General features: G+C 33.2%; 1 protein-coding gene across 1 annotated transcript in view; it reads right to left on the minus strand.

The window, feature by feature from the left end:
• Positions 1–2,970: 2,970 nt before the first annotated feature.
• The window catches only part of LOC117105226 (inositol oxygenase-like), a gene marked incomplete in the record, with an annotated part of 14,708 nt that continues 6,325 nt past the window's right edge, over positions 2,971–11,353 (minus strand). Inside the window, 5 exon segments of the mRNA XM_033246301.1 lie at positions 2,971–6,008; positions 7,751–7,863; positions 8,220–8,272; positions 8,551–8,618; positions 9,222–9,331. Of these exon segments, the coding sequence (XP_033102192.1) occupies positions 5,900–6,008; positions 7,751–7,863; positions 8,220–8,272; positions 8,551–8,618; positions 9,222–9,331 (453 nt within the window).

Consider the following 11,353-nt stretch of genomic DNA (forward strand, 5'->3'; position numbering starts at 1 on the left):
AGGGGGGTGGGGAAAGTGGGGGGGGGGGGGGTGGGTAGGGTATGATTGCGATCTGGCTCTATTACAGATTGCAATTGAAGAGTACCATCACATGGAGCTGGAAATGTATGGAACCAGATTTTTTAATGGATGCTTGTTTCAGACATCTGATTAAACAAACCATGGGTCTTTCCATGTCCATCAGACAATGCTAAACATCACAAGGAAAAGTCTGATAAATTTTCTTTGTTGAGTACGACAGACAATTCATATGGTATCTCTTTGTTGTCCAAGAAAATTGTGTTGTAAATAGTTAACTACTGCAAGAGTTGTTGATTGTTTTGTATTTATCAAATTTTAAAAGCAATAATTTATTTCCCCTTTTTATTTCACTAATCATGTCCTGAAATTTGTGGGCATTTTTTCATAGCAATTGAATTATGTATTAAAATTATTATTTATGGCATAGAATAATTAAGAGGAATTTTGTAATGATTAATTACGGTGTTACAGCTTAATAGAAATGTGTTTTAGAAGTTGTAAGTAGAACGTCTGTAGTCAGATTTTACAGAATAAATTCTGTAATGTTTTACCATAGAAAGATTTTATCAATTTATAACAAGATAAATGTAGAATGTGTGTCACAAAACATTTTTTTCAAAGTACTGTAATGAAATGTATACAAAGTTTCCCCCTCCCAATTTTTGTGGTCTTTCACCCCAAAGAAGCTGGAGCCAACATCATTGCAATCTTAGTGGATCATTCATAAACATCATTTTCATGAGTGTAGAAACAGTATGCTTGGGAATGTCAACTCTTGTACATAAATTTCAGATTTGTCATACCAACAGGACAGTGTGGTGTACAGTATTTCATTGCCAACAGACCAATCATGGATTTTTTGGAAAAAATTCCTAATTAAATTTAACTATAGAATTTTAAAAGGATATGATAGTGGTAAATAATTATAGTTTCAGCACAGGTTACATTCATCTTCACTTCATAAAACTTGTAAATTTAATGTATGAACACCAGACTTTACCCGAAGAAATGTAAAGGTTATGTAACTAAGTTGTTGCAATAGAATGCTAGTAATATAAAAATAAACATCACAGAAAATATTGTGGATTGTAGGAGGAGTTTCTTTATTCAACAAATCCCCAGTGGTGTCTAGGGAAGCAATGCCACCAGAAAGCTCCTGCTCCAACTGTTTGCTACAAGCAGTTGTTACATGGTTTTAAAACCATACTGTGTGAGTTAGATAAGGCTTAATACTGGAATTATACCATACAGTGTAGTATATTAGCTGCTATAATTGTACATTTTATAGATTCATAATCTATGATGCATAAAAGGCAAAAACATGTATTCTTTGTTGTGCTCAATAAAAATGTTGTTTTCAGTTGATTTTTTATTTCTCAAAACTCGAGAATCCAAGCCTATTTTGTATCTTAAAACCGTCTTCATGTATGTTATGAGTGACAAGCTCCCATTATCTTTACTTTTCCATTTGTGCATTTGTAGCTCAGTTTATAAAATTAAATTCAATTATGTTTACATTACTTTTGTTTAGAATAAATGTACTGTATACAGAACTATAAAGTATTTGTTTTAATTTTTGACTACATCTTTTAATATTATTTTTTTTAAGATGTTGGCACCAGTTTAGTACAAAATATTTTACTCAATGCATGGACCCACATGAAAGTTGCATTAAGGAGCAATATAGCTTTAGCTGGGGTCCCAAGTAGAAAAAATTTAGTTCCGGGAGATCTGCAGCGGTCGATCCAGGAATTCCAAATAGAGAGGGGGCCCAGGGAGGGACTTTCACAGAGTGAGGGTTTAGACCACCTCAGCACTACAATGGTTGGAGCTGAGGTAAGAAAATTTATGATTATGGCACAAGTTTACATACAGTAGCCGGAAAACTTTCTTTCCCTTTTTATTTTTAACTAAGGGGCCCGGGCCGGCTGTGCCCCACCACTGTTAATGAGCTTTCTTACCACGTTTAATTTTTTTCTGCTGCACATAGTCCTAATGATACCCATCAGCACTGGCTTCCATGAAACAACTGATAATAAAGCAGGAAAACATGCTAATACTGTACAGTAGAATTTGCGGAGATGTGTGATTTTCCTGGACATTCTTGCGAGTTGTGGAAGACTTGGGACCCCGGCTTTAGAAACATGACAAATTGCCGGGGAAAAAATGACTCAAATGACTCTAATGACTCTTAATACACACATTTTGTGTCTGGGTGTGTTGGATAACTCACACTAAATGCTTTATAAATGTCTCTCGTTGCTATCATCATCAATGTCATTAAATATGACAAGTAATTAGTAAAGAAAAATATAACGAGGAAAAAACACCAATTAGAAGACAATTAGGTAAAAACAATTGAATAAATTGAGTTATGATTAAAAAATATGATTTAGAATTAAAATTATCATAGACTCATTTTCTGTTGGCTAGAATGAAAAGTAATCTTTGCCAAGCCACTAGGGGTCATAGGGCGGGAGGGTATCCTCAGTTCCTGTAGCATGAAGCAGATAAGAGTGTGATGTTTCCAGAGTGGGACGATGGTGCACCACAGGTTACTCCCAGCAATTTGCTGGTACCAGGGGCGGATTTAGGGGTGGGGGGCCCGCCCCCCCCCCTTCTTGGGAAGTAAAAAAAAGAAAAAAAGAGAGAAAAAGAAAAAAATTATAGCCCAGAATGCTTCAAATGTTATGTTCGGGCGTCTAGAACACAACCTACGACAGTGTTGTCTCAATCGGCCCAACTTTCGGGGGGCCCCCTTTTGGACATTTCTGGATCCACCCCTGGGTACCCATTGATACAGCTGGGTAGACTGAAGCAATGTGTGCCTTGCTCAAGGACAAAAGCAAAATGCACAGCAAAGGATTGAAACCCTGACCTCAAGGTTGGGAAACAAAACCATTCCCACTTCACCAAAAGAATATCATCAGACAAGAAAAGTCATGCACATTTAATCATAAATCTGTATAGTTCTTTATTATATTCATAACCAGTTGAAATAATTTGTTATTCAAAATGCAAGGTTACTCTCTAAAGGGAAAAATACAAATATACACTTATTGCTTATATTAATCTGAGTGGCTCATAATACGGCGGACAGATAAGTAAAAAAAAATGTCTTATAATTTACAGTTGTATAGAACTGCAAGACGTCTGACTCTTGTGGTTTCATTGCAATGTAATTCTATTTCAAGAAAGACGTGTTTCGATCGAACTCTATTCAAATTCTAATAGGGCGCCCCCTACCTCGTGGTAGTACCTTTTTTAACGTTTCATTGTGTGCATGCAAAATTAGTTAGACATCTTGCAATTCTATGCAGTACTCCGGTTGAAGTAATAATTGTTACTTCAATATACCATATTGTTCTGAAAAAATCCTTGGTTGGAGGGCCTTTATTGTCATCAACAGAATAAAAGAGTATTCTCAATTGGGATTAAAATGGACACCTGTTTCAGAAAACTCTATGCTGAAGCACATCTAAGTAGGACAATGAAAAAGCATCGCGTCTAAAACGAGAATAAATATGGCAAGTAATGTAACAGAAATGCATACAACTAAAATTCAGCTATATAAATTAAGGATCTAGAAAAAATATTTAACATTTAGCTTTAAGTAAAGTACATGCACACATAGAACAGAGAACAAGCACAAAAAAGGTGATAACAATTGTATCAAATTTACAATATAAAAAATAAAACAATAAAAGCATAACCGTCAAAAGAATTCAAATAAGACTTTGAGACCACATTTAACCAAAGTTTATTTTTCTGAGCATTTATTGTCTTAACCACCGCTTTATCAATGACTGTAGGCATTACTCCAATTATATCTATTTTATATAATTCGTTACATTTACTGTATTATATTTTTCAATAATAGATACCACTGCAATTAATTCAACTGACTGCTAAATATTCTCTTATTATTGGTACTATAATTATGTAGACTATTAACTATTATTATAGTAAGTGGTATTATAAATATTGTTGGAATAATAACAAAAAAGACCTTCTAAAAACACAAGATACATAACACTGTTTGATACACTGCACACACACACATAAAAAAAATGCCAAACCACTGCTTGTTTTTCCACACAACATAATTTTCCTTTCAAACAAAGAGCACTAAATGCCGTAATGGTGGTTTACAGTATAGTAACAAATGGAGCAAAGACAATACGGAATGCTGTGCAAATCGAACCAGCGACCTTCAGACCACCATCCAGACACTCTGCCATCATACCTCTACCTGCTCAACCAATAGTATCTTGGTTTACAACAACTTAATGTGGACTATATTATTTTGTTGAAGAAATAAATCAAATCAGACTAAAAGACATCTCTCAAAATCTGTTCTTTATATTCCAAATCAAATAACGCTATTATATTCAATTTAAATTTTAAATCAAATGATAGTTTTCAAACACACCCAGAACAACATGCACAGACTGTTAACATGCACATGCTTGCACCAACATCCCAACTAACTCGCGTACACATCCAACAACCTCCCACTGCAACCTCCCACTGCCCAGCACTCACAAGCCAGTAATGCTATTTGCGAAGAGTGCCAAAAAAGAGTGCCAAAGAACAATCTCTTTTAAAACCAAATATGAATAACTAATTTAATATATTCTCTTATTTTCTTTGCCAATGACCAATCAATGTTCAAGCTTTGCATTTTTTGTGACAGATTAAAACAATAATTATTATTATGATAAAAAAAAAAATGTGATACAATGACAAATGTTTTTACAATTATCTAGTTGTATTTTAAAATACAAATAATGAATGTTTTACTACAGTTCACCCTACAATTCAAACTGCCTTTGGGATCAGGAAATGTGGAGTGGTCTCAGGGTTCGGTCTCTATTTAGAGGGTTAGCTTTGTGTTAAGATTGAGGATTGTTAATTGGTACTTTGAAAAAAATGGGCTTAAATTAGAGGGGTCTCAGAATTAGAGGGGTCTTAAATTAGAGGGGGAACTGTAGTTCAATAAAAAAGGTTATATTTTTTGCTGAAAGATGGACTGTTTCATTCAACATGGCACCCTCTCATTTGAATGGAACAGTCCATCGTTTGCCTCATGAAAATAAACCAACCATTGCCCTCAAAACAATATTTGTCATAGGTAAAGCATTGAGGTATCTCCATGGACAAACTCAAAACAGCATAAATAAAAATATGTATATATTTTTTATTTCTTGAAAGAAAGAATGTTCCATTCTACTTATCTCCCTCTCATTTGAATGGAACAGTCCATCTTCTAACTAATGAAAATAATATTCCCAATAACAATCACTATTTGCCTTTGATAAAGTAACTCAAAAACAACATAAATAAAACTAATATGTCTATTATCTATTATGTACAGCTATAAATAGCAATAAAAACAATGGGGGTCAAAAATAATAACAGAATATGGATTTTTAGAAATCTAATGAAAAATATTACCAAAAACCAATTTTAATATTATGAAAAAAAAATTGTTTTTTCTATGTTTACTTTCTTTCCTTCCTTCCTTTCTTTATTTATGCCTTCAAGATCTTTCAAAAATAAATTTGCTAAATGAGTATATAAAAAAAATAAATAAAAAATATAATAATAATATTATTGCTAATGGTCCTAACCTCTTCTCTCCTGTGTGTCAAGCCCCATCGATTTTCCTCTTTACTATCCTTGCTTGAAAAAATTAAATTAATCTTTTTCCAGGTAATAAATTCCATTAAAATCCAATATACACATATCTGGATTATCAAATTACCTTGATAATCTGAATGGCATTGTAATTAGTTTCTTGATTAAAAACATCAAGAAGAATCTCTGAGGTAAAAATAAACTGACCTAAAGAAGGTGGCATTTCTCAAAAAACAATTCACCATTTAATTTTTCCAGGAAAGTATTTATCAATTAGAGATTGATAATAGGGCTTGAGAGCTTCAATGTCGGGAAGCTCATCAGATTTGGAATACAGGTCAAATTGGCTACAAAGAAAAGAAAACTGTATTAACTTCTGGAATGTATGTCAACAGGCATTGGGTAATCACAATTGTATTCATAATCAATCATAAATATCAGTGGCAGATCCAAGGGGAGCCAAACCACACCACCCACCCCCTAACCCAATTTTTTCCAGATTATAAAAACAATGGAGAAAAAAAGAAAGTTATATTCAAATTTAAGTCTGAAAGTGCCATTTCCAGCCAACTAGAGGTACCATAATCTTATATTCTCTTACCTCAACCATGTTGGGGCTGAGGTGGTATACTGCAGACTCTCTACAATAAGAGTCCCTCCCAGGGCCTCCTCTATTTGAATTCCTGGATCAGCCACTGATTATTACATTTTTTGAGGTACAATGAGTGTAATTTGTAAATGGGTCCAGTTGTAATTGTATATTTTGATAAAATGTAATGGATTAATCATAATCTTCTAAATCTCAAGCCTCTGTAGTAAAGACTCATGTTTTCTTAAGTCTGGTCTGTAAAATCATGTATGCCTACTAAACTATGTTCTTTTATCATTGACACATTCATTTTTTACTTTCAAAAAAAATATGGGTGTTATCCCATCCCTAAATTTGTGGAAAAAAAGTTAAAAAAAAAAAAAAATTATATTAAAATTTGAGTCTGATATTCAGACTATGGTCACAACCCAAATATAGGCTCGCCAAAATATTTTATAGAGTCGCCAGACGTTTATGTACAATAGAATATTTAGTACTCCAAGCTTGTTTACGTTCATCAACATCCATTTTGGTGTCCGACACAGGCAAATGGGTAATAATAATAACTAGTATTTTATAGCACATCATATGCCAAGAGGGCCTTTGTGCTTTTGGCATTTATTACCCAGGCATTGAATCGAACAGCTAATTCAACACTTAACAGTTAAAAGTCCTTGTTCAAACTATGGGTCGTGACTCAATTTGGTCACCAACATATTTTGTAGCGTCATTAGACGCTACATAAAATATAATATTTTTGTACTCCATGCAAGTCATCTGATAAGATCTCTCATTTAATGACAATGCAGGCAAAACTTTGGTGTTTGACATGGGCAAGGTTATAAATTTATATGCATTTCAAAATTGTTGGCCTTAGTGGTTGTTGGCGTTACGTATCATGTGATAATCTCTAAATTTTCTGATCTTTTGGGATGAACGGTGGGTCGACAAGTTAGCTTTGCTGAAATATATGGTCTCCATATCAACATGTTTGAAAACCAGTTGTATATAACTTACGTTCCATCTCTAATATTCCCTCCCTGATTTTTTGTGATTGGTATTAAAAATACCAATTATTTTTATATGATTTTTTAAATAGTGCATACTGATTTGAAATATTACATGCCATTGTAATTTTAATAATTGTAATTTTTAAAATGTAAACATAAATGTAAGTAAATGTAATGTAATTGGAACTTGTATTGTAATTATAACTGATTACATTTTCATTGCAATTACCCCATACCTGTATATATAAACTATTCATAAATTATATAAACACATAAAATGAAATTTAAGTATGTTTATCTTGTGAGTACACAGCAAACTTATTGCACAAAAATCATTATCATAATTATTATCAAAATGATTACCTGACATATTCCACAATACCAGAACCTGAATTAAATTAAAAACTCATTCATTTTCCTCTTCATCCTACCATCATCATTAATCAAGTTATAAATAAATTAAAGAAACAAAAGTGGAAAAGCAACTTACTTGAATTCTTTGACCCATGAGAGCATCTGTATATCTTCGGTGTTGCAGAGGTAGTAGTATTCGCTATTCGTATGCCATGGGTAGAATGAGTGGAAACGGATCATATACAGTGCCTAGAAAATCACAAATAAAAATAATAATATTATTTTTAGCAACTCAATCCAAATCAATAAGATTACAAGATGTAGTCTCCAGTAATTCGATCCATCTCAGCAGAAATGCATTAAAAATATTGCACATCCACAACAACAATGGAACTTTTCCACAATGTCAATCAACCTTATCAATCAAAACAGGGCCAGGAACCACATGTGTTGTTCCACAAACACAAATTGTACATACGTTTATGTTATTGTTTTGTGGGACAATTTGCAAGGGGCGTGGCCCTGCTGAAATGTCCATTGGAAATCTTGGTTGGTAAAATCAACATAGCGTTTCTTAAGAATTGTCGTAACATTTAAACTCTTACCTCTAACGGTAGTTTGCATTGCTTATTCCCTCTACACACTTGGTACATGTATTCTAAGAAAAATTAACACAAAAGAGATTATAGTCCCATTGCTTAAAACTTTTTACACTATGATAGACACAGGCTTTTCACGGTATTATCAAAGGAAATTCTGTTTTTTAGGACAACAAAAAGACAGCAAAACAGATACAGGGAAAAAGAAGACTACAACAAACACTTCAAACAAATCCCTACTGACATAAAATAAATAATAATAATCATAATGATAACTGTCAAAATGCAATTAATAATAAAAGAATAAAAATATTTTTCAGATGAGTGGTGTATTTACCATCATGTCCCCAGGACATAAGCACTTTGTCTAAGCCACAGTTTTCTTCATACATTCCCAGTCTTGTGCTGAAGTTAATAATATTTCATTGGCAAATACAGAAATGAAGCAACATGGTTTGCCCGGATATGGAATGGGCGAAAGCACCCAAAATAAATTGACAATAAGTGATGTCAATCACTATAGTCCGCAATCTGATTATTTGTCGCACATACAGATAGGCCTAGTCCTTCCGCAGTCGTGTCATTAGATAGTACAGAGATTTGTTTTAAAAAAAATCATTATATAAAGCTTTCTCTTGTTGCAGTTGGTTGCCCTCTCTTGAACAATCCTAACCAGGTACAACTGTACCTGCTGAGGTTTTCATGCTTTGTACTTGTCTATAGTTTGTTTTTGTCTATGGCTGAAAAAGATGATATAATTATATGATGTATATATGATATGATATAATGAATGTGATACTGCCTATTTATATGAATTGTTTACACTAACAGTTTCATATGACCATAATGTCAGGAGCAGTGTAACAAAGCATACTGTATTGTTTACTTTGAGCATGTACTAGTTCCAGTTCCCCAGCTGTTAATACATTATTTTTTTTCAAAACCGATTAGTTACTATTTTAAAAAGATACAGTCGACCAACAAATAAATGAAATCAAAGAAACTTACTTGTATTTTGGGTTTTTTATGTCAACGTTATCAACAAAACTCTGCCTGCCATACACTATAGAATCTGAAGGTAGGCATCCGACGGGGAAGGTGTCGCCAACAACACACCACTACAAAAAAAAATCACAATGATATGACATTTATGTTTATTATTCTACAAATTCCACATTCATCACAAATGGATTCAAGAAGAGTATTAATCATAGTCAAGAGCTAGTGATGTATCAAGTTAACCAATCTTGATGGTGGAGCTGAGATCTTTTTGGCGGTGAGTAGCAATCGAGGACCTATAGTCTGAGGAGGGCCAAGAACTATGTCCCAGCATGGATGGTAGAGTTTTTTGTTGGTGGGGGGGGGGGGGGGGGGGGTCTTAGGAGATTATGCTCACTAGATGCTCCTGAGTTAAGGCCATTACAACCTCTTGTCTAAATGATTCTCGCTTAGTTACAACATTTTTTTCCTGTTACCCAAGAGAGTAACTTTTGCCAACCAACTCATTGTTAAGGCAGGGGCACCGCACCTACAGCCATAATATCGGCGCTGGTTCAAATGGCACCCTCGCTTGTGGTTCTGGTGGTGGAACAAGTATTCTCGGTTAAGGACTATAAACCGTAGGCCCAGTGTACACAATTATCTCATGTGCACTTCAAAAAACCCAGTACAGTAAGTAGGGGGTTAATCTGGTGTACTGGGGGCGGATACACAAAGCCACTAAAGTCTTTCTTCATTTTGCAATTACTTAAATTATAATTTTTATTAAAAAACATAGTTTTACAAGGATACAATACAAAAATACTTTATTCATCCCACTACGGGAACATTTCATGGCTGGATACAACAAAGTTAAAAAAGCATAAGACAATTTACTAATAGTGATAATAATAATAATATTAGTATAGTAATAATTAAACTATTAATAATAATAATAGTTATGATAGTTTTTGGCCTACACACAGCACCACTCGTTCATATTATTCAGTGGAGATTTTGTCTCACAATTTAGCTAATTTGGTATGACATTAATTAGCAAAACAGAAATTTGACTTGCAAAAACAATGAATATAAGCAGCAAAAGTTTCAATTCCATCAGCTTTATGGTTTATAAAAAATATATTTAGCAAAATTCAGCTTTTATTAGGATTTGGCAGCTACAACTACACTGCCCACACTTGATTGAAAAATTTAACACAATTATAATTTACAACATACTATAACAGTAAAAACAAAAATAATTAAATTTATGCTACCCACCATATGAACCACAGTTGTTTTAAAATATGAAAAAATACAATACATAACAAATAAAGGACTCCAAACACCATTCATTATTACAATCATTAGTGTTTATTACACTTTTCTTTACAATTTTATATCTATTGTACTGATACTTGGTAGCTTATTGTTTTTGGAATGAATATGAGAAGATTTCATGAGACACTTGGCACAACAATAAATATAGATCTACTGTATATGTGCTTTTACACAGCAAAGAGCAATATATATTTAATGTGAGAAATTAATCTTGTGATTTACCTAATATATAAAATGTATATTATTACTTTACACCATGCAAATATCATTGGTATCATAAGCATTTTTTTCGGATGTCGTCAGCGCTTTGAAATCGCAAGGTATAAACAAATAATTATTCGATAGTGAGCTCCTTCAAATACTTAAATATGGTTGAATCCTTGAAGCTGGCGGAAGAGGACGTCACTAGTCCCTGAGTCTGAGGTGTTGGTTTTGAATTCTGCAGTAGGTCTGAAAGCTTCTATAATGCTCTACGAATTGGCTGTTTCAAAAAAATACATTGAGATTAATTTAAAGTTATTGTAAGAATACTGTATCATATGCACTTTTATGTATTTACTGAAATGTCATACATCTTGATTCCATAGTGAGCATCAGTGGTCAATAATATTAATAATTTAATTCAATCTATTCCACTAAAAAACAAATGCTGAAACCTATGAGGCAAGTCTGTATACAGATTCCAGTAAGGCATGACTTTTTATTTTTTGTTTTGCACAATGAATTTTTTATACAGTAAATCATCGGAGAGGGCAGAATAAAAATAAAATTTTGTTTTCTTATTTAGCAAATAGTTTTGCTAAAAACTTTGAGTAGAAAAT

Source organism: Anneissia japonica, unplaced genomic scaffold (genome assembly GCF_011630105.1).
Source record: "Anneissia japonica isolate Jap-2015-1 unplaced genomic scaffold, ASM1163010v1 scaffold287726_len2788222_cov184, whole genome shotgun sequence".
NCBI classification, from domain to species: Eukaryota; Metazoa; Echinodermata; class Crinoidea; order Comatulida; family Comatulidae; genus Anneissia; species Anneissia japonica.